This window comes from Sturnira hondurensis, unplaced genomic scaffold, assembly GCF_014824575.4.
Source record: "Sturnira hondurensis isolate 20B ecotype Veracruz unplaced genomic scaffold, ASM1482457v3 Scaffold0007552, whole genome shotgun sequence".
Taxonomy (NCBI): domain Eukaryota; kingdom Metazoa; phylum Chordata; class Mammalia; order Chiroptera; family Phyllostomidae; genus Sturnira; species Sturnira hondurensis.
This window is the reverse complement of record NW_028080183.1, coordinates 109,421-133,644: the sequence shown is the minus strand read 5'-3', so window position 1 is coordinate 133,644 and position 24,224 is coordinate 109,421. Positions and strand designations below refer to the sequence as shown.

Genomic DNA, 24,224 nt, shown 5'->3' with positions numbered 1-24,224 from the left:
GCCATATCGATTCTATTCTTCATACCTTCTACTGTGTTCTTCAGTTCAGAAATTGTATTCTTCATTTCCTCTTGGCCTTTACTAAGGGTTTCCATTTCCTTTTTCATGTTGGTGTAGTTTGCAGAGAGCTCACTGTAGCTCCCCTGTAGTTTCTGGTAGCTCGTTGTAAGCTCTTTGAATTTCCTGATAACCAGTGCTTTGAATTCAATATCTGATAGTTGGCTTGCCTCTAGTTCATCTAACGTTCTTTCTGAGACTTCCTCCTTTTCTTTCATTTGGGGGTTGTTTCTTTGTCTTCCCATTGTTTGTGTTGCTCTTCTTGTTGGCTTCAGCTTCTTAAAGTGGTCTCTTTTGGGTTCCTGGGTTTATGGTGAGAACTTCTGTGGTAAGATGCCTGTGAGACTCAGTGGTGCAGTCTCCTGCAGGTATTTTGGTGTTCTCCACTTCCACCTATTCCTCTTTTTGGCCTCCAGCTGGTCAAACCTTTTCTTTTGCTCTCCCTAGCTGTAGCAGCCTGGGGGGCTATTAGTGTGGCCTTTCTCTCCTCTCGGTGAACTTAGCTGGTCTCGCCAATGCCCTCCCAAGATCCGGAATGGCACCGCTCTCCCGTGCCCCTCTGAGAGCAGGTTTTTCCCCATGCTTCCCAACTCTGGCCTGGCGTGAGGGCATGCACTCCCAGCCAGGCTTTCCTGGTCTAGCAGGCTTGGGCTTAGACCTTTCCCAGTGCTGTGGCTGCACACACTGGACAACTCACAATTCTTCCAAGCTGGCAACCACAGCCTGACTCCAGGTGCTTCTCAGTCTGAGCCCAGCTGGGTAGGGATGAATCTGGCGATTGGCGCTTCCCCAGGGGCTGAGTCAGTCTCGAGCAGCGCCCCGCAGCTGTGTGAGCGCCCACTGGAGTCCCCGGCTGGAGTCCCCCGGTATTGGGAATGCGCACCACTGGGACTGCGCACCACGGGGAATGCACTCCACTGGGAATGCACGCCACCGGGAATACACGGGATTCCCAGACTTCCAATCTGGCGACCATACTGGATTCTGGATGCTTCTCAGTCTGCGCCCAGCTGGGTAGGGATGGATCTGGTGATTGGCACTTCCCCAGGGGCCCTGTAAGTTTCGCGCAGTGCTCCAGTGCTGTGTGAGCGCCTGCTGGAGTCCCCAGCTGGAGTCCCCTGGTATCGGGAATGCGCACCTCTGGGAATGCGCGCCACCCAGACCTCCAAGCCGGCAACTACAGCCTGCCTTCCGGTGCTTCTCAGCCTGCTCCTGGCTGGGTAGGGAGGGAGCTGGTGACTGGTGCTCTTCCAGGGGCACTGACCGTATCCCAAATATCCCCCGAGACTGTGGGAGTGCTGGCTCAGGCTACTGGGAATGCTGGGGCCCCTCAGTTCCCCAAACTGGCAAACACAGCCTGACTCCACGGGTTATCAGAGTTCTCTGGTTTGCTTCCCAATGCCCACTCCTCTCTCTGCCACTACAGGCAAACCTATCTCTCCTGGTGTTTTCCAATCTGCACCCTGCTGGTTAGAGAGGATGCCGGTGACTAGGTCTCTCATAGGGTTGTCCTTGTTGCCCCCCCTTGGCTCTCAGAGATCAGGGAGGCCCTGCCAGGACCCTGGCGCCACCGCCAGCGAAGGGCCCACAGCCTCTGTGCTGTTCCCTCGTACCTTGCTGATCTGAGGTCCATCTCCTCTCCTCAACCTCTGGTCATTCAGTGGACGCTATACTCCCTGGGGTCCTGCCGTCCCATATGCTGGGTCCCTGTTGGGTGTTCGCCATGCTCCTCTGCAGAGCAGCCTGGTTTTTCTCCGGCGAGTGAAGGGAAGCGAAATCCTTTGTCCTACTCCGCCGCCATCTTTTTCATCAGCTTCTGTTTCTCTCTGCTTGTATAGGAGCATGTCAACCGTCAAAACAGCTTTAGGGAAGCTTTGGTTCGCTTGAAATGAACCATTGAGGCATTGGAATTGAAGGTCCCATGGATACCAACTCTGAAGGGGCAAGCATCTCAGAAGAAGTTTCCCTGGTATTGCATCATGCTTACAAGAACCCTCTGAGATTCTGAAAAAAAAACTGAACATTGTAGTGAGTCCCCGAAGCCTTCTTTGACCTCAGGTCCAAAGGAGAACATACTTGTGGTGCTTACTTTAGTTTCTTGGTAATGAAATGTTTTTCTCCATTTCTTCAACATGTGCAGCAGGATCGAGAACAGTAACTGGGATTCATTAATGTCACCTGGGCAGTGGACAGTTCTCCATGCAAACAGGCAGATGAGGCACCATCTCTGCTGAGGTTTAGTGTGGGGAGGGCAAGTCCTCACTGCTGTATGGGTCCACACTGAGACACACACACATGTAGGCCCATATGCGGTGGTTTCACTGCAAGGTTGCAGGGTCATCCCAGCTGAGCTTTGTGGACTTTCTCCTCAGTTGGATGAGCCCTTACTCTGGAGGCAAATTTCAGCCACCAACAGTTACTAGGATGGATGAAGCCACGTGGGGACCATAAAAACAGAGATGCAGGAACAAGGAGATGCCAACTCAACTCTAAGTCCCACACCTTTCTGTTCAAACACCACTCTCAGGAGTGAGTTGTTTTTCTCTCTGTGCACGAGCAACTCTTTTCTTTTTCCCTCCCAGACAGTCCCAGAGGAGGATGGCTGCAGATAACACCTCCTCTGTGACAGGGTTTATCCTTGCAGGCTTAACAGACCAGCCAGGACTCCAGCTCCCTCTCTTCTTCCTGTTTCTGGGCTTCTATGTGGTCATCATGGTGGGGAACTTGGGCTTGATAATACTGATTGCACTGAACTCTCATCTTCATATTCCCATGTACATCTTCCTCTTGAACTTGTCCTTCATTGACTTCAGTTACTCCTCTGCCACCATCCCCAAAATGCTGATGAGTTTTGTGTTAAAGAAGAACGTTATCTCCTACACAGGGTGTATGACTCAGCTGTTTTTCTTCTGTTTCTTTGTTGTTTCTGAATGCTTCATCCTTTCAGCAATGTCATATGACCGCTAGGTGGCCATCTGTAAACCATTGTTGTACATGCTCACCATGTCTCCTCAGGTGTGTTTATTTCTTCTGCTGGGTGTCTACGGGATGGGAATATGGGGGGCTATAGTGCATACAGGTTGTATACTGCTTCTGACCTTTTGTGCAGAAAACCTTCTCAATCATTATATGACATCCTTCCCCTCCTTGATCTCCCGCAATAGCTCTTACATGAGTACTCTGGTGGTCTTTAGTGTTATAGCCATTGACATTGTGGTGCCAATTGTGACCATTTTTCTCTGTTATGGCTTCATTCTTTCTAGCATTTTACACATTAGTTCTACTGAAGGCAGACCCAAAGCTTTAAGTACCTGCAGTTCTCACATAATTGCAGTTTTCTTTACTTTGGCTCAGGAGCTTTGGTGTACCTTAAACCACCTTATATTTTACCCATTGACAAGGACAAAATCTGCACTCTGTTCTGTACCATTGTGGTGCCAGTGTTGAACCCACTAATCTACAGCCTGAGGAACAAGGATGTCAAATTAGCCATGAGCAAAACCTTGGGAAGAATAACTTTCTCTTGAAAGAAATTTGAAATTGAGAAAGAGATGAGAATTTCTAAATTAGAATGTTGTTATTATTTTATCATCATTATCAATAAGAAATTCAACATTCTTGCTTTCATATTCTATATTTAGAAGAAATTTTAATTCCTTTCCAAGTGGATTTAGTCTCTCTCACCATCAACCGAACTCTTCCTTTTATGTTTTATTAAAATAGTCTTTACAATCATACCATATGCAATATTGAATGGGGTTTCAGAATCATTTCATCTAGTCCAAATATATAAAAACTACCTGGTGGCAGAGCCAGGACTGAAATCTCAGCTTCAATCTCAATTCAGTTTGTTTTCCTTCATGCCACTTTTTCTTGCCTCATTTCTTTCTTGGAATATGTTGTTTTACATGTTAGTTGACCCAGAATGTCTAAACTAAAAATGGATTGACAGTAATATCATGCTACTTGCACAGCATCATTTTAATACATCATATTTTTCAAGAGAATAGGAGATGAAAAATTTTGTTGAGTGGATCGTGGTAAAATGACAAGATCAGTGTCTGATGAGTTTTGTAGTGTGTAAATAAATAGTGTGTTAGGTTTCCCACAAAAGAGGGGGAGTCAAGAAACATCCCCCAGAACTGTAACTATGCTAACAATATATACCTTTATATTTCTTTATGTCACAATTGTTTTGAATTGTGATGATAGTCTGAAGTCACCCATAGACAAACACTTTATACAAAACAGGCCTACAGGTCCATACCCTCTGGTCTTATACAAAGACCAATTAGGGGAAGGAAATTGTGAACACCCGGTTGAGCTATTAACATGGGGAAAAGGATATGCTTGTGTTTCAATTCTCTCAGGTCCACCACTGTGGCTCCCAGCAAAAAGAGTGAAACTGTACCATACCAGACCCACAACAGCAACAGATGTGGCAGCTCATCAGGATTAGACACCTCGAAGAGAAAGCAGACTGGCTGAAGGAGCAGATGAAGCAGATGTCCCCAAGGACCATGGTAGAAGCATTCCACCACTAGAAAACAGAGACTCATAGGAGCAACTCCCCAGATCAACCTCAGGGAGGAATTTGGGGTGACCTAAAAACCCTTAAGACAAGAGCACAGCAGATTATCCAACAAGTGAGTCAGGGAAGCTCCAAAGAACAGGTTCCTAGCTTATTTTTCAGTTGCTTTTTCAAACTTCACCAAGGTAGCGCTAATCTTGGGCCTGCTCACCTGTCTTGGAGAGCTAGGTTTAGCCTCTGAAATTGAACATATATATTGGAGCTAGATTATAGACCCACCTATGTTTAACCTCCATACTTGTTGGAACCCTGGGCCTCCCTTTATCTAATAATGACACTGAGTAGACCAGAGGCACCTGGCTCCCTCTGGATGGACCCCCAGAGGAAAAGCATCATTGGCTGTTCACTCTGGAAGGTACTGTATATGTCTCTAATCATTTGCCTGAGTGCTTGTCTTTGTTAACCAATACCCTCTGCATGCCTATTATGTCTAAGTGGTATGCTCATGCAATAACTAATTATACCACTCAGCGGTCTCTGCCTGCAGTAAATCTTTCCTTAGTTGGACCAATAGGATTTATAGGAGAAAGGCAAGGAGATAGTACTAAACCAATGAATCCTCCTTTATGTCAAATAGATGGTAGATCAACCAAGCCAGTCACTTGGAAACTATGGTGTGATCAAACACCATCATTAATCAATATAACTAGCACCCCTCTAGTAGCAGAAAACTGGGGTTCAAAGTGGAAGCGTTATGCCATAGTAGGCTCGGCAATTATAAATCCTATGCCCCTCACAGTGTATAATAAAGTTAGTTGGCATAGAGGACAGGCAGGACCCCCTATTCACAGAATAAATGGTCTCACTCATACTAGCCAATGTCACTCTTCTACTTGGAAGATGGGGCTCCCTTTTGTTGACCATCATACAGGATAATTTCAACTCATCCGAAAGAAGACAGTGCCTTTAGTTACTTTAACATTTGGAATATTTCACGTACCTGGGTTACTGTATGTACTTCTCAAGCTTATCTATTTGTAGCCATCCCTGGTGCACCTCAACTTGTGTATAATGAGACCTCTACTGTATATACTTTTACTACTACTCCTGGCACTGTATATAATAGCTATTTAATCCATTTGAATGTCACTCAATTGAATCTTACCACCATATTTGTCATTTGCCAACAGGCCCAGGCCTGGGTTCCTGTTAATCTTGCCTGAGAGTGGGCTGAACCACGAGGATTAAGTGCTCTCAATAAGGCCCTCACCTATGTCAGAAACCTCCAATTCATAGGTATGCTTATTACCTCCATAGTTTCTGCTATTTTAATAATAGGGGCCATGACTACTGTATCTGTAATCCTTACTGAATCCATTCAAACCGCGTATTTGGTTGATGTTCTTCTCACTCTATACTACTCACCAAATGATTCAACAAAGCCAAATTAATCAGGAAATTCTTACTCTGCTTTCTACTGCAGAATCTGCCATCGTCTGGCTTGGAGAGCTACAGGATGCTCTCACCCTAAGGCAACAGCTTACTTGTGATCCTGATTTTTCTAAACTCTGTGTTACTCCATTAAGGCAGAATTCCAGTCAGTATTCCTGGGCAGATATTTGTCATCACCTATGGGAAATGTTTTCTACCAACCTTAAAGGACAAATTCATCAACTCCAGCTTGAACTCCACCAGCAGCTGAGTGACATCAAATGCCTAACTGAACAAAAGGTGTTACATACTCTGAATAATAATCTATAATGGATAAACACTAAGAACTAGTGTGATGGAGTGAACTTACAAATTTGGGTTATGGTAGTCCTTGGGTGCCTCCTTGTTTTAATTCTTATTTGTGCTTTCCTATGTATATGAAAGTTGTTTTCTTGTGATCACATTCAAAAACAGCAAGTAGTAGGTTTCACAGGCCTAATAGCTTCAGTTGATTTAACAAACAAAAAAGGGGGAGATATTGGGAAGTCTCTGCCTGGTTTCAGGAGTTGTAAAGCCCTCCCCCCACTATGGATAGGGCTGAGTGAGCAACCTTCAGACCGTGAGCCACTAAGGAGACAAAGCTTATCTCCCTGGCAGGAGCACTTCTTCTGCTTCATCCATCTCTTGCCCCCAATGCTTGGTCGGTTAGTCAATGATGGGTACAACCCCTCAGAGGGGGGCAACCTAAGCCAGACATGATCACTCGGGAGGCCCTTAAGGAAGGACTTGGGGGGCTGCAGCAAAGAGGGAATGATGGACCCTCACCCCCCAGCTATTCTGACATAGTCTGAGTCCCCATTTCTGTCTGGGAGAAGCACTTCCTGGCTCTCACCCACTTAAGTCTAAAAACCTATGATGGGGAAGGTGGTGCAGCCCTCTGCCAGCTAGAGTGGGTTCTGGGGTGATCAGCCCTAAGAAAGAATTGCTAAAGTCCTGTGAAGCCTGTATTCCTAAACCTGCTTTTCTTTGTATGATAAGGGTCTGAGCTGGAAATGAGCATGTCTCCCAAAGTTTTTGCAACCCCCTTACCTGACTGACACTGACTCAGATTAGTCCCTCAGATTTCTTTGAAATGTTGTCTGGTGTTTGATCCTTGCCACCTGACATTGATTGATGAGCTTTGCCTGTATTCCTGTGTGTTAGGAATCTAGTAAAAGCCATTGAGGAAGGGGCTCTTGGTCTTTCTCTTTTGAGCGATTAACCACCTCTGCTCCCCAAGCAGATCATGTCTTGGTAGTATTATTTTCGTCTGTGGCGCACAGGGAGACTCGCGCGCATCCTCCACCACAACAAAATAGACAGGGGGAGGTTAAAAATAGTATGGGAAATGGAGAAGCCAAAGAACTTTTATGTACATGCTTGAATATGAACTAAGGCAGAGGAATGGTGGTGAGAGGGGAATACAGGGTGTAGCAGAATAAAGGAGAGGAAAAAATGGAACAATTGTGATAGCATAATCGATAAAATATATATTTTTAAAAAGGATCAAAAGAAATAAAGAGCTTCCCAGACGAGAAAATACTAAAGGATTTTATCACCACCAAACCACTAAAGCAAACCAAGAGGACAGCTAGATCAGGAGTGGAACCATAGAAATGAAGAACACATGGAGGGTTAGAAACATGGGGGTGGGAGGAGGAGAAGGGGGGAGAAGGCACAGAAAATAGCATAGATGGTAGGTAGAAAATAGATAGGGGGGAGGGTGAGAATAGTGGGGGAAATATAGAACCTAAAGAACTTGAGACACGTGGTTATAAACTAAGGGGGGGAGATGGGTGGGGGAGGGAGTGTGCGGGTGGAGCGGAATGAGGCGGGGGAATAGAACAACTGTAATGGTATAATCAATAAAATATATTAAATAAAAAGAAAGAGGGCAGGGCAAGAATAGTATGGAAAATATAGAAGCTAAAGAACTTGTGACACACGGACATGAACTAAAGGGGGGGAATAGAGAGAGGGGTGTATAGGGTGGAAGTGAATGAAGGAGGAAATGGAACAACTGTAATGGCATAGTCAATAAAATATATTTAAAAATTAAAAAAAAAGAAAAATTAAAGGGTGTTCTGTAAGAAGAAAGAAGGAAAAAAGGTAAAAAATGTGACTAATAAAATGGCAATAAATACATATTTATCAATAATTAATAAAATGACCTGTTAGTAAATTAGCTTTTGTGAACTAATTTTCAGGAAATGGCATGACTTCTTTTTTTCTTTTTTAATTTTAATTTTTATTTAATTCTTGTTCAAGTACAGTTTTCTGTCTTATATTCCCAGCCCTGCCAGCCCAGTGCTCCCCACCACCCTCCCATTACTGCCCCCCACCTTAGTTATTGTCTATGTATCCTTTATACTTGTTCATGTGAGTCCATCCCCTTTCCCCCTATGATTCTCTCCTCTCTCCCCTCTGGACCCTGTCATCCTGTTCCTTATTTGAGTATCGTTGGTCATATTTTGCTTACTTGTTTGTTTTTTGTTTAGATTGCTGTTAATGGTGATATCATATGGTATTTGTCTTTCACTGCCTGGCTTATTTTGCTCAGCATAATGCTTTCCAATTCCATCCATGGTATTGCAAAGGGTAGGAGCTCCTTCTTCCTTTCTGCAGCATAGAATTCCATTGTGTAAATGCACCATAGCTTTTTGATCCAGTCATTTGCCAATGGGCATCTTGGTTGCTTCCAACTCTTGGCTATCATAAATTGTGGTATGAACTTTGGAGTGCATAGGTTCTTTTGGATTGGTGTTTCAGGGTTTTTAGGATATACTCTCCTAAGAGTGGAATTGCTGGGTCAAAAGGCACATTCATTTTTACTTTTCTTAGAAAATTCCATACTGTTTTCCATAGTGGTTGTACCAGCAGCATGACTTCTTTATTTAGAATCAATTTGACTTTTTTACCAATAAAGTGGGAAATGTGCCATTTATTAAAGGAGGGAACATAGGATGATTAAATTTTTGAAAAAAAGGAAGTGGTATAATTTCTTAATGTGTGGAATTTAAACATTGTCTGCTGCCTGCTCAGATGTGGATAGAAATAGAGGTTTGGAAGGAATCAGTAGAGGGTAATGCAAGACATGGGAGTGAACAAGGTCCTTCAGAAGCTCATCGTAGCTGTTTTCAAATGAAGGCCTGGCCACTGCCGACTCTTCAGTTCCCTGGCTAGGTGGGTGCTTTTTATTAAAGCTGAGAATATTGTGATCTGTAGGGATTGGTTTGGTACCATACTTGTGCAACTCTGATTATTTATCATAAAGCTGAGACCTAATGCATATATGTGAGACATTATGCAAAGGTTTTATTGCATGTAATACTTCACATACCCAATGATGTGGCATGTGTAACATGTAGTTTAAATTAGAAATAAAGAAGGAAGCCATTTTCCAAAGATTCAAGTTTTAGAAAGGCAACAGCACTGCACAGATGGAACGAGAAAGTAGTTTTTTTCATTCTCTTCTTGTTTGCAACAAGTCATCAGGTAACATCGCTGTACAGAAGCCCTGCTTATGGTGAATTAGGAAACGAGCTTGTCAAGGAAACTCTCTGAGGCCAAAAATCCCCCTAGAGCTTTCAGAGAACCCACATTGTCTTCTTTGCACTCGGATATCAAGTACAGCTTATTTTAATTTCATTTTAATGAATTATTTTTCTCCTTTTGTTTAATGGAATTGGTAACAGCAGTGGGGATCCATTAGATTTCTCTGGGCAGTGGACAATTCTCAGTGTAAACAGAGTAAACAGAAAGATGAAGCACCATCACTGCTGAGCCTTAGCCAGGGGAGAACAAGTCCTCACTGTGGTATGTGTAACACTCAGACACAAATACAGGCCTCTGTGAAGTGGTTTTAGTTGCACTTGCCTGGAGGAAGATGGGTCCTGCCTTTGTATTTTGATTTCCTAACTTCTCTAAAAAGACCTGCCATTAACACAGTACCAAAACCTATCTAATCCACCAGCTACAAAAATCTTTCATTCTTAATATATTCAAGACGCGGACAAGGAGAGTAGACTGCAAGTTGCCATAGAAAATTTTATTTGTTCTTATATAAATGAAAAATTTTTGAGACAATTTGACAAAGTGTTCAGTTTACACTAGCCAAAACTTCTACCCGGACACTCAAGGGTGCTGTAGATAACACACATTAAGGACCCATGTTTGCTTAAGGAGACCAGCAAGGTTCTTGAATCTACAAACTATGTGTGCTCCTCACTTTTAAAGTGGAGATTAACAGGTCTACCTAGGAGGTTGTTCTGAGGAATAAACACGATAAAATTATTTATGCATTACTTTGGATTCTTCGATTGAGAGTGTGGACTCAGATACAGTGTCTGGTACACAGTAAGTGCTCAATAAATGTACAAAATACAAGACTTATTTTCCCCATAGTGCTTTGTTCTTAATTGTACTTAGAAAGATGCAACCTGAATGAAAGGAAATGCCATTAAAAGCCCCGTCAGGCACCATCAAGGGCATAAACAAACATTTCTTCTTCCTTAGGGAGCAAGGATCCTGAGAGAGCCCCTGTATCTAGGTCACTGTGGTCCCTAATAAAAAATAACACTGTATGGACCTTATAAAGGTGCTCTCCCATCCCTGGAAGCTGGACTGGAGGCTGGGGACAAAGGAGGTCAGAGACCATGTTCTTCAGCTGAACAGGAGAACCAAGACAAACTAAAGGCTTTGAATTTTAAAGGAGAGAGGCAGAAGCAGAGCAGTCTGAGCTCTGAGGTATCCTCTTCTTGTCACCAAGGCCATCTGAATCTCAATGAGAGAAATGGGTGGACTCCAGCAGAGTCCAGCACTGTGACTGCAGTCAGAAGGAGGGTGAGTGCCTGCCTGATGTGGTCTGTGCTGTAGCAGATTGGTTAGGGTAAGAAGCCCAGACCCCGGAGCCAGACAGCCTGAGTTCCTCTTCTGCTGCCAATTAGAAGGACTGGGGTTGTGCCCAGTGTCATCATCTGTTCAATGGGTTTAATCAAAATGCCCCAGACCACTTAGAACAGTTCCATTATCTTAGTGAGTGCTCAGCAAATCTTGCTTCTTTTTTAGGTTTAGTTAATAAATTTTCCTTATTTCTCCAGTATTATTTTCACATAGTATATCCACAGCCATTCCTGCTACAGACTCAGGGCAAAACAGCCTCATCTTCCTGTTCAGACCAGCACTGACCAAAGATGGAAGGTCTAGGGCAACTGGCTTCTGCTTCCCCATAGCACTGCAGAGGAGGACCTAGGTCACACAAAACTCGGTTCAGGGCTGTACAGGGCAGGCAGTACCCGAAGAAAGTTACTGCAAGGTTGCAGGGTCATCCCAGCTGAGCTTTGTGGACTTCTCCTCAGTTGGATAAGCCCTTACTCTGGAGGCAAATTTCAGCCACCAACAGTTACTAGAAAGGTTAAAACCCCATGGGGACCATAAAAACAGAGATGCAGGAACAAGGAGATGCCAACTCAACTCTGAGTCCCACATCTTCCTGTTTAAGCACCATGCTCAGGAATGGGTTGTTTTTCTCTCTGTGTATGAGCAACTCTTTTCTGTTTCTCTCCCAGACAGTCCCAGAGGAGGATGGCTGCAGAAAACACCTCTTCTGTGACAGAGTTTATCCTTGCAGGCTTAACAGACCAGCCAGGACTCCAGCTCCCTCTCTTCTTCCTGTTTCTGGGCTTCTATGTGGTCATCATGGTGGGGAACTTGGGCTTGATAATACTGATTGCACTGAACTCTCATCTTCATATTCCCATGTACATCTTCCTCTTGAACTTGTCCTTCATTGACTTCAGTTACTCCTCTGCCGTCATCCCCAAAATGCTGATGAGTTTTGTGTTAAAGAAGAACGTTATCTCCTACACAGGGTGTATGACTCAGTTCTTTTTCTTCTCTTGGTTTGTCATTTCTGAATGCTTCATCCTGTCAGCAATGGCATATGACCGCTATGTGGCCATCTGTAAACCACTGTTGTACATGGTAACCATGTCTCCTCAGGTGTGTTTATTTCTTTTGCTGGGTGTCTACGGGATGGGAATTTTGGGGGCTGTAGCGCATACAGGTAATATACTGTTTCTGTCCTTTTGTTCAGAAAACCTTCTCAATCATTATATGTGTGACTTCCTCCCCCTCATTGAGCTCTCCTGCAATAGCTCTTACATGAATACTTTGGTGGTTTTTACTCTTGTAGCCATTGACATTGGAGTGCCCATTGTGAGCATTTTTCTGTCTTATGGCTTCATTCTTTCCAGCATTTTCCACATTAGTTCTAGTGAGGGAAGATCCAAAGCCTTTAGCACCTGCAGTTCTCACATAATTGCACTTTCTCTTTTCTTTGGCTCAGGAGCTTTTGCATACCTTAAACCACCTTCTATTATACCTCTTGACCAGGACAAAGTCTGCACTCTGTTCTATACCACTGTGGTGCCCATGCTGAACCCACTAATCTACAGCCTGAGGAACAAGGATGTCAAATTAGCCATGAAGAAAACCTTGGGCAGAATAACTTTGTCTGTAAAGAAATTGGAATTTGAGAAAAGGGATGAGAATTTCTAAATTAGAATGTTGTTATTATTTTATCATCATCACCAATAAGGAATTCAACTTTTATGCTTTTGTATTCTATATTTAATGAAAATTTTAACTTTCTCAAATGAATTTATTCTCTCTCACCATCACCACAACTCTTCCTTCTTTATTTTATGAAAATAGTCTTTGAAATTATACTGTATGCAATATCAAATGGGGTTTCAGAATCATTTCATGTAGTCCAAAAATAGAAAAGAAATTTCTGGTGACAGAGCTGGGACTAAAATCTCAGTTTGAATCTCAATTGAGTGTGTTTTCCTTTATGCCATGTTTTCTTGCCTCATCTTTTCTTGCAAGATGTCATTTCACATGTTAGTTGACCTAGTATATCTAAACTAAAAATGGATTGACAGTAGTTTCATGCTAATTGCACAACATAATTTTAATACATCACATTTTTCAAGAGAATAGGAGGTGAAAAATTTTGTTGAGTAGATCGTGCCAAAATGAGATGATCAGTGTCTGATGAGTTTTGTAGTGTGTAAATGGGTAGTGTCTTAGGTTTTCCAGAAGACAAGTGTGGTGACCACTGACTTGCTCAGTGGAACACTGGGTATGTAGGTTAGTGAATTAGGACTTACAGGGGAGAGAAATGGAATTTTGAAGGGTCGAAAGATGCTGAGTGGAGGCATCATATTATTTCAAGGCTGAGATAGAATTTGGAGTCTCATTTCAAATGGTTATCTTGGTTGTGGTTCAAGGTCATGGGGAGCTGTGCTATCTGATCTGGTAGTCACTAGCATGTAGGGTATTGAGCAACTGAGATGGGAACATACAAATTGAGACATACTGTAAGAGGGCAAAGTAAGTGTGATATACACACCCAGTCTCTGAAGAATATGAAAAACAATCTCATGAGTACTTTTTTACTTGATTACACATTGAAATGGTAACATTTTGGATATATTTTGTTAAATAAAATGTCATTAAAATGAATGTATCTGTTTGTTTTTAAAGTATCTACTAGAAAGTTTAGAATTTATAGGTGGCTTGCATTACATTTCCATTGGATGACACTGGTCTAGAGGATCTAACAGAGCGCTAGCCGCCCTGGGTGCACGTTCACCTGCCACTTAGCACCAAGCTGCTGCTTATTAGGTGAGGCAATTGCTATGGAATTTTCAGGCATTGCAGATAGCCTCGATATTCTAATAATAGATACATATAGGTAAGAAATGATAATCTTATGATAAGTTCATAAAGCCACCAAATTATGAAGTGGGAAATAGAGCTTTATTTTAAAAATTAATATAACATTTTTTGTCTAAACTCACTATTATTGGTAAAATTTCTTTGAGTAGCAATGACAAATGAAGTACTGTAGGAAATATTTTGACTTACGGGGCCATTCCTTGGGAAAGCCCACTCTGTTAGGATGTAGGGGAAATTTGAATAACTGTTGAGTTCTGCCTTTCGATCCTGTTCATTGCTGCCAAAAAGAAAGGAATAAGCTTATGAAGGGAGGATTGAGATGAGATGAATACCGGGTGCAGCAGAAGTAGTGCCATTGAGTGTGGTTGGTAGGGGACGTGACTGTCTCACATGAGATGAACAGCAATGTGAACATTTTGTCATAGGGTGTGGTGTAATGAGATATTGTAATGTTACAGAATTACATGCTTATTATTTTGTAATAAAAATTTTTATATAATAAAAGAGGTACGTTTTGTGCCTGACCCTGTGGATGCCTGAATTTAGGAAACCTTGAGTTTAGAAGTTGGGGTTGGTGTATTGAATATACTGTTCAATGTAGGTTATAAAAGAATACGGAAAACTCCTTTGGAAAATTTTGTGCCCTGACTTTTATATAGCAAAGTGCACAAATCTTAAGTGTACAGCTCATTGAACTTTTGCACATGAATATGTAACCACAAACTAGATCAAGATGTGCAACATTTCCATCTACTTTCAAAAATTTCCTCTGGCATCTTTCCAGTAAATACAACCTGCCCTCCACCTCATGCCCCACAGCTATCCACTGTTCTGACTTTTATCATTGTAGAGTGTTTTCTGTACTTGAACTTCATATAAACCAGGTACTGGATTATGTATGTGCCCCTGCACATACATAAACTAAAACTAAACTAAACCAAAAAGAAAGGAACTGGCCAGATACTGAATTGTTTCTGGCCTCTTTTCTTCATCTTAATACCTGTCATGTACATGTATATTGCAGTATGTATGGGGAGGTTATGTTATAGTTCTCTGTAGTATTCCATCATGTGAATATACAATTATGTAGCCTGTTAATAAAGTTAGATAGTTTCAAACTTTTGCCTTTTATTGATAAACCCCTCAGAAACATTTTGCACGTGTATTTTGATTGAATAAGCAAACATTTCTTTTGGATTATACTTATATGTGAATATAATACATAATAAAGTAGGCTTATGAGCAGCTTCTATAAACATCACAGTTTTCTAAAGTTTGATTCAATTTGCACTGCTATCAGCAATGTTTGAGGATTCTATTGTTTTATATACTTGTTAACCCTTGGTATTTCTATTTTATACCATATACAAAAATGTATTTCTATTCTGATATGGACAGTGGAATGATTTTTTGTTCAAATTTTTTCCTGATAAGTAATGATGTTGGGCACCTTTTTACATATTTACTGGCTGTTTGGATATCTCCTTTGAAGTAATTATTCAAGTCATTTTCTCATTTAAAAAATAGGGTAATTAGTTGTTTTCCTATTGTATTGGAGGAATTTTAAAATGCACATGTAAGTCCATATAAGTGTACATGTTTGTGTTTGTGTATGTATAGATAATATATATGTACCTATGGGTAATACATTCATACATACACAGTAATCTTCTTCTCCCTATCTTCCCCAGACTATGCCTTACTTATCCTAAATGATATTTTTTGATAGCCAATATTTTTAATTTAAATGAAGTTTGATTTATCAACTTTGCCTTTCATAGTTAGTGCTGTGTCCTAATTAAGAAATTCATTACTGTTCTTGCTGAGGCCAGAAGAACAATGTGGAAATTTTATGAGTTAAGTTTTGTATTGGATCAAAGTGGGGTTTTGGGGTATATGTATGTTTGCTCATAAATGTCCAGTGATTGTTCTTTTACCTGTGTTAGAAATCAGTGGATATATTTGTGTGTGCTTGTTTTCATCTATTTGTCCATCTTGATGCCAGTTACATACAGCATTGGTTACTGTAGCTTTATAATAATTTTTGAAATCAGGTAGTAGAAGTCCTGAATCTCCTTCACTTCCTTCAAAATTTCTCGGCTCCTTTCGGACCTGTGAATTTCCATATGAATTCTAGACTCAGCTTGGAAATTCCTACAAAAGAACCTGCTGCGATTTTGATTGGGATTGTATTGACGATGCATTTTGTGTTGGGGGAGGAGCAATTGACATTTATCTTCTACCTCAGCAATAAATGAAAAGGCATACTTTATTACTCTCTTCAGCATGGCACAGTTTCAGAATTTTAACAATTTCCATCCTGATGGGTGAGAAACAGTGTTTCAATATTGTTATAATTTGCATTTGTTTAATTTTAAGAAACATGGGAGGTGGTCTCATGTATTTAATGACTGTTGGTCTTATTATTTCTTTTATGGACTGTCTCTTCATACTTTTTCCTCATGTTTCTGCTGGATTGTGGCCTTTTCAGTTTTTAGGAGGACTATATATTGGGTACAATAGCTTTCTGTTTGAGGTATAAGTTGTGTGTTTTCCTCTAATCTGTGATTTGGCTTTTGACTGTTTTTATGATAAAATTTTTAAATTAAATGTATTAATCTTCTATTGTTTCTGGTATTTTAATGATAATTAGAACTATTTTCTCTCCTCTTAAGTTATAAAGAAAGTCATTCATTTTTTTCATAATGTGATTGTATGGTTTTATTTATTTTTTATATTTGAATATCTGGTCATTTTAGAAATTTTACCAGTGTATGGTGTGCAGAATGGATCCAACTATATGTTTTTCCAGAAGACCATCATGTGGTTCTATAGACATTTATAAAAAGCCCATCTTTTCCCCATGGGTTTGAGCAGTTGCCTTCATTCTATACAAAGTTTCATAGGCATCTGGGATATTTTTTGTTTCCCATTGCGTTCTATGGTCTTTCAGTCTATTCATAACTCAATGCCCAACTGCTTGGATTACAGAAGCTTTATAATATTTCATGTCTTGGTGGCAACTTCCCACATGTCATTCTTTTTTATGGTTTTCCTGGCTATTCATGTTTAACCCCAACTTTATAATTAATCTGCCTAATTGTAGAAGATAACTTAAGGGTATATTTATTGATTGCATCTTAAATTTATAAGTAAACTTAGGAAGAATTAACATCTTTGGGTCTTGCGACTTCCAATCTTGAAGTGCGGCAAAACTCCCCATTTTTTTCAGGTCAACTTCAGTATCTTTAGGAGTTTTTTATAATTTTTTTCATCCATTTGAGCACATTGTTATTACATTCATGCATGGGAATTTTATTTTACTTTTGCAACTGTAACGAGAGTTTTCTCTTTCATTGTATTTTCATATTATTATTTATTTGTATGTATCAATTATATGCTAATTTTATACTTGGTAAAGTAAATATTATATGTACAATGTTTTCCATGTATTCTTTCAGGTTTTCCAAACATGTAATAAAGTATTTTATAATTAAAAATAATATTACCTCTTTTCCTCTTATTCCATTTGCATGCCTCTTATTCCATTTCCATCTATAACTGCATTTTCTAATACTTCATTTAATACATTGTTAAATAATACTAAAGACTGTAGTCATCTTGGTTTTATTAGTTCTAATTAGGAATGCCTCTAGTGTTTCCTAATTAAGTGGCTGACTTTTGCTCTGAGTCGTACCTATTTTTCATCAACCTAGAGAAGTATCCATCATTCCCAGATTCGAAAGTAAGTATTTTGAAAGCATGAAAAGGTGTTGAATTCTGTCAACTTCTTTTCATCTTCTTTGGAATTTGTTCCCTCAAATATTCCTCATCATTCTTATATCTTTAAATATCTCTACAGACTCTTGTACATTTAAACATATGCAAGTCTGCTTTTACCCTGAGGAATTCCCTTTGATTTCCCTTCCCCTTTTCTTTCCAAAATTAAGAGGAGTGACCAGTGCTTCTTTCTTCTTTGCATTCATGATCTCGTGGCTAATTTTGTATGTTATTTATGCAATTTTTGCCCATGTCTCCCTTTGTACCCTAGTGTTGTAGTGTAGCAGCCCTATTCAAATGCAGTTATATTTCAAAATCTGACCAATCAGTGCCAATGAGACTTCACATCTGATTTTTCAGGGCTTCTCTGACCCTGAGTTCAGCTCCTATTTATGTGACTTTGTTTTTCTTTTTTTTAGAAAAATATTTTATCAATTATGCTATGGACTTTTCTCAGTTTTCCCCCTTTATGTCCTCTCTGCCATGTACCCCCAAACCCTCCAGCCTCCCCCTGCTTTGCTCATGCTTCTTGGTTGTACATACAAGTTCTTTGACTCCTCTATTTCCTATACCATTCTTTTTAAAAAATTTTTTATTTAACTCTTGTCAAGTACAGTTTTCTTTTTTGTATTCCCAGCCCTGCCCCCCATCCAGTGCTCCCCACCTCCCTCCCATCTCTGCCCCCAACCTTAGTTATTGTCCATGTGTTCCTGATACTTGTTCATGTGAGTCCTTCCCCTTTTCCCCTGTGATTCTCTCCCCTCTCCCCTCTGAACCCTGTCAGCAAGTTCTGTATTTCAGTGTCTTTGGGTACATTTTGCTTGCTTGTTTGTTTCGTTGTTTAGATTCCTGTTAAAGGTGATATCATATGGTATTTGTCTTTCATTGCCTGGCTTATTTCGCTAAGCATAATGCTTTCCAGTTCTATCCATGATGTTGCAAAGGGTAGTAGTTCCTTCTTCCTTTCTGCAGCATAGAATTCCATTGTGTAAATGTACCATAGTTTTTTTATCCAGTCATTGACCAATGGGCATTTAGGTTGCTTCCAACTCTTGGCTATTGTAAATTGTGCTGCTATGAACATCGGGGTGCATAGGTTCTTTTGGATTGGTGTTTCAGGGTTCTTAGGATATACTCCTAGCAGTGGAATTGCTGGGTCCAAAGGCACGTAAATTTTTAGTTTTCTTAGAAAATTCCACACTGCTTTCCATAGTGGTTGTACCAGTCTGCAATCCCACCAACAGTGATCTAGAGTCCCCTTTTCCCCACAACCTCTCCAACACTTGTTGTTTGTTTCTTTGTTCATGGTAGCCATTCTGACTGGTGTTAAGTGGTATCTCATTGTGGTTTTGATATGCATCTCTCTGATAGCTAGTGATATCGAGCATCTTTTCATGTGTTCCTATACCATTCTTAACCTTTCCCTGTCTATTTTATGCCTATCAATTATGCTTCTTATATCCTGTACCCTTCCTACCCCATTGTGCCTACAGGCATTCTCCCCATCCCTACAGGAAACCCTCCATGTGATATCCATTTCTCTGATTCTCTTCCTCTTCTAGTTGTTTGCTTAGTTTTTGTGTTAATTTTTTCAAAATATTCAGTTGTTGATAGTTTTGAGTTTCTTGTCATTTTACTGGCTGGTGTGGCTCAGTGCATTGAGCACCAGACTATGAACCAAAGGGTTGCTGGTTTGATTCCCAGTCAGGGCACACAGCTGGGTTGTGAGACAGGTCCCCAGTGGGGGGACTTGAGAGGCAACCACACACTGGTGTTTATGTGATTGATTACTGTCCTGAAATCTAAGCATCAGGCCACAAGGTGGAAGGAGTCACTCTATGTGACCCAAATTTGAAGGTGTTATGCCCTCTTCAATTTTTCAGTGCATATGAGGCTTCAGTTATGCAAGATGAATAAATTCTAGAGATCTGCTATATGATGCAGAGCCTCTAGTTATCAATACTGTATCATGCACTTACAAATTGTTTTGAGGATTTATCTCATGTTAAGTGATCTTACCACGATAAAAAATCAAACCAAGAAAGCTAAGACACCCATACTAGGAACAGAGCATTATAAAGCCCACTATAGACCTGGCTGGTGTAGCTCAGTTTATTGAACATGGGCCTGTGAAATGGGTCGCCAGTTCGATTCGCAGTCAGGGCACATGCCTGGGTTGCAGGTCAGGTCCCCAGTAGAGGACACATGACAGGCAAACACACATTGATGTTTCTCTTCCACTCTCTCTCCTTTCCCTCCCTTCTCTCTAAAAATAAATAAAGTAATTAAAAAAATTTAAAAGCCTACTATATATCATGTCATTTTTATGAGAAAATACATAGCATTATTTAAGAAAGTAAATTTAAGAAAGATTGCATCATTCAATTAACACCAGGTATTGAAGGAAATTTTTCACAGTTACTGGGCATAATTTGATTCCTGTATTCTTTTTAAAATGTAGTAATTCTGGAAGTGTGGAATAATAAGTGAATAAAAGCATGAATCATTCATATAGTGACCTTCTGCCTGGCCACTGTGGAAAGCAGTATGGAGTTGTCTCAGGAAAGTCAAAGGTGGAACTGCCTCATAACCCAGCAATTCCAAATCCAGCAATATACCCAAAGAAACCCAAAACACTAATTCAAAGATTCTCTGCTCCCTGCTGTTCATTGCAGCATTATTTACAATTGCCAAAATATGGAGGCAGCCAAAGTGTCCATCAGTGGATGTGTGCATTATAAACCTGTGGTACATTAACACAATGGAAGACTACCTGGCTGAAAAAGAGAGGGAAATGTTAGCTCTTGGGAGAGCATGGAAGGACCTGGAGAGTTTTAGGGTAAATGAAATAAGCCAGTCAGAAAAGAAAAATACCATTTGATTTCACTTAGCTGTGGATTCTAATGAACAGAATGAACTAACAAACAAAATAGAAGCAGAATTATGGATACAGAGAACAGACTGACACAGAGGGGATTGGAGGAAAAGGTCAAGAAATTAAGCAAAAAGGCTCTGGCTGATATAGCTCAGTGGATTGAACATGGGCCTGTGAGCCACACCATCACGCTTTGATTCCCAGTCAGGGCACATGCCTGGGTTGCAGGCCAGTTCCCAGCAGGGGACTCAATAGAGGCAACCATACATTGATATTTCTCTCCTTCTCCCCTTCCCTTCCCCTCTAAAAGATAAATAAATAAAATCTTAAAAGAAATTAAGAAAAAAGAACCTTATAGGCAGACAACAGTTGAGTTATCACCAAAGTGAAGGAGGTGGAGGAGGGAGAGAGTGGATAAGTGGTCATAAAAGGAGACATGACTTGGGGTGGTGAACACACAATACAACATACAGGTTATGTGTTATAGAAATACCCATGAAACCTACATAAGTTTATTGGCCAAGGCCACCCCAATAAATTCAATTAAAAACTAAATTAAAAATAGAAGAAGATAAAATGTGAAAAGGTCTTCTTTTAAAGGAATAACAAAGTTAGAAATATGAATAATCAACTGGCAATAAATACATATTTATCCACACTTATTTTATGTGCAGATAGATTAACTGCTGCCATCAAAAGACATACAGTGGCTTAAAGGTAACAAAATAAGACCTTGCCATGTATCATCTTCAGATCAAAGACTCTCACAGACTGAAAGTAAGGGGATGCAAAAAATGTCATACATGAAAATGGAAACAAAGGAAAGACAAAAAGCTTTGATAGCAATACTTATTCCAGAAAAAATAGACTTTAAAACAATGGCTGTAATATGCAACAAAAAGGACCCAGTAACTTCACTTCCAGGTATTTATCCAAAGAAACCTGTATCTTCATTGCAGCATTATTTACAATAGCCAAGATATGGAAGCAACATGAGTGCCCATCAATAGATGAGTGGAGGAAGAAGGGGTGCAGACATACAATGGAATATGACTCAGCCACCAAAAAGAATGAGATCTTGCACCACAACAACATGGATGGTCCTAGAGGGTGTTATTTTGAGTGCAATAAGTCAGACAGAGAATGACAAATGCCAGATTATTTCACTTCTTTGTGGAACTTAAAAAACAAAATAAGCAACAAGCAGAAAAAAAGAGACTCATAAATGCAGAGAATATTTTGATGGCTATGAGATTAGACACTTTGTGGGGAAGAGTGAGAAAAGTGAGAGGATTTAAGGATTAGGATGTAGAAATTGGTAGTTGCAGAATAGTGGTGGCGAGGGAAAGTAGAGCCCAGGAAATAGAGTCAATAATTCTGTAGTAACTATGTATGGAGCCAGATGGGGAATAGATTTATTGAGGTGATCTATCTGTAAGTTGTATAAATGTCTAATCGTGGGGTTGCACCATTGAAACTAAGATGATATTGTACATCAACTGTGATTGTAAAATAAAGGGAAATAAATTATATATTTTAAAAAGAAAATTAATAATATAGAAATCCTCTTTATTTTTGTCATTTCACTTAAAATGATAATGAACTCTATGTCAGATAGGAACAGCAGCACTAATTTTAAGTGCAACACATTTTTCTTCTGTTTTTTTTTTTTTTTTGTTATTGTTAGTGACACCTGTTTTAATACTCGCGGCCTGATGTCATTATCGAATGTGTCTCTCAGGTCTGTTCTCTGCCAACATTTGGTTAGTATAGAGACAGATATTGGTGGTGTCATGACCCACCCAGTGGCAAAGGTCAGCATGTCTTTCTCTAAGCACAACACCATCAACCATGGCACATGGTGCAACACACCTGCTCTCATCAAACTCTCTTTATTCAGCACCTATTCACAAGTGGTTGAATTTTGTAGCCATAAGCGTTACAACTGACTATATTTGTCTGGTAGGTACTCATTCTTATTTTCCTCCCTTCTAAGGCAGATGCAAAAGCTGCTCTTTCTTCCCTTTGCATCAGGAAAGTGCTTTACTTGAGCTCACCTCCTGGGACCAAGAACTACATTGGTGGTTCTCAGGTGAATCTGAATCACACAGTGGATTTGCAAAAACACAGATTCCAGGGCCCATTCACAGAGTTTTGACCCAGTAGGTCTCGGGTAGTACTTGAGACTATTTATTAATAAGAAGTTCCCCAGTGACGCCTCTCCTGCTGCCTGGCGAGCAACCATTGAGAACTGCCATCTGTTACAGCAGAGCAGCAGCCATGCAGAACTATCCTCTGAGCACCTCATTTCCTGAGGCCAAAACTCTGAGATTAGTGTTTTGACTTGGAGAAATGGTGATATATCATTTTATTTTTCAGTTTTCTTTACTGAGCATTCTGAATTTGAACCTTTTTCTTTCTAAAAAGTGATAGGTTTCGTTTTCTCCCCAAATGTTTTTTCTCCTTTTTTCTTTTGCATGCAGCCTTCTCTACTCTTCATTTGATTTCCTTCCCAACACTCTTGCATTGGGTTCCCCAAAGACCCTGAGATGAAGACTTAGGTGAGAGTGATTTGTCAGGAAGCCTCCCAGGTAAACCCAGTGAGAACTCAGAAGTGAGACCCTAGGAGGCTGAGAAAGTGTGTGCGGAAGTGCCCTGTGACAACCGTCAGTGAGCGACCACACACCTTGTGCTGGTTCTATGAGATCATAGGGATTTTCAGCCAAGAGTTTGTGATGTTGAGAGAAACGGCTGGACCTGACCACAATGTTGAATTTGCTGCTAGTTCTGGGTGGTTTAAATAAACAATGAGGCTCAGCTCGCCTCCCAGGGATCCTGGAGTTGGCAAGTGAGGAAGAGTGAGCTGGGGAGAAGGGAAGCACATGATGCTGCTCCTGCACATACATAAACTAAAACTAAACTAAACCAAAGGGAAGTAAGTTTAAAAACCATTTTCTTAAGATTATTATGCACCCTAACATGACCTCTTCACAGACTGGAGCATTGCCTTTTGGTAAAACTGATTAGTCCTGAAAGAGAGAACTGGATCCGAAGGATAGGAGCTGCCTAGTGATACTGACCACTGAAACACGGGAAGAGTGAAGTGCTCTTGTTGACCTCTCTGGCCAAAGCACATCTGTGTTCTATCAGCATAGGACACTTTCACTTTCAAGAAAAGAGCCAAGGATCACAAAGCAGTTTTTGAAACTTTGAACGTGGAAGGAGACTTAAGTGAAACAAAGAATGCTGTGAGGTAGTTGCTGTATCACACAGTTCTGTTTGGGTTGTGGGTACCTGTAACATATATGCTTGGGGGTGGGGGAGATGTTTCTAGATTTTTGAAAAATCCTGCAAATGATAACTTCAAAGGATCATTCTCACATTTTCTGCCCCTGCTGGTTGAAAAGTACAACTTCAGACAAGGTTATTTCACACTGTGGGTCACAATTTGAAAGTAGACCATGGCACTAACTCCATAGGGCAGAACTCTTAGGAAAATCCTAGGAATATCAGCAACAAGGAGATGTCTGCAGCTATAAACTTGACCATCAGATCCAAGGGAAGCACCAGCATAATCTTGGATGTGGGCCTCTGTGGTGAAGCAGTGTGGTACCTGTGAGCATATACTATACTATGCAGTTGTGTGTGGAAGTGACATGATATTGCTGAATGTGCACATGCAGACTAGGTAGGATGGCCAGAGTGACGACAACAGCATCAGGCAGCTGGCCCTGGGAGGGTGTCTGCAGTCCCAGCCTTGGGAGTGTC

At 40.7% G+C, this 24,224-nt stretch overlaps 1 protein-coding gene and 1 pseudogene across 1 annotated transcript; both read left to right on the top strand.

Moving 5' to 3' along the window:
* The first annotated feature begins 2,646 nt into the window (after positions 1 to 2,646).
* Positions 2,647 to 3,584, top strand: LOC118991445 (olfactory receptor 8B12-like; annotated as a pseudogene).
* Positions 3,585 to 11,591: 8,007 nt separating this feature from the next.
* On the top strand, positions 11,592 to 12,632 carry LOC118991449 (olfactory receptor 8B8-like). The gene has a single exon (XM_037052662.1). The coding sequence runs from the start codon at positions 11,642 to 11,644 to the stop codon at positions 12,614 to 12,616; it is 975 nt and encodes a 324-aa protein (XP_036908557.1). The 5' UTR covers positions 11,592 to 11,641; the 3' UTR covers positions 12,617 to 12,632.
* Positions 12,633 to 24,224: the final 11,592 nt, after the last annotated feature.

Bases quoted from the DNA above. Each gene is read 5' to 3' on its own strand.
- LOC118991449 (XM_037052662.1), top strand. From the start codon at position 11,642: ATGGCTGCAGAAAACACCTCTTCTGTGACAGAGTTTATCCTTGCAGGC.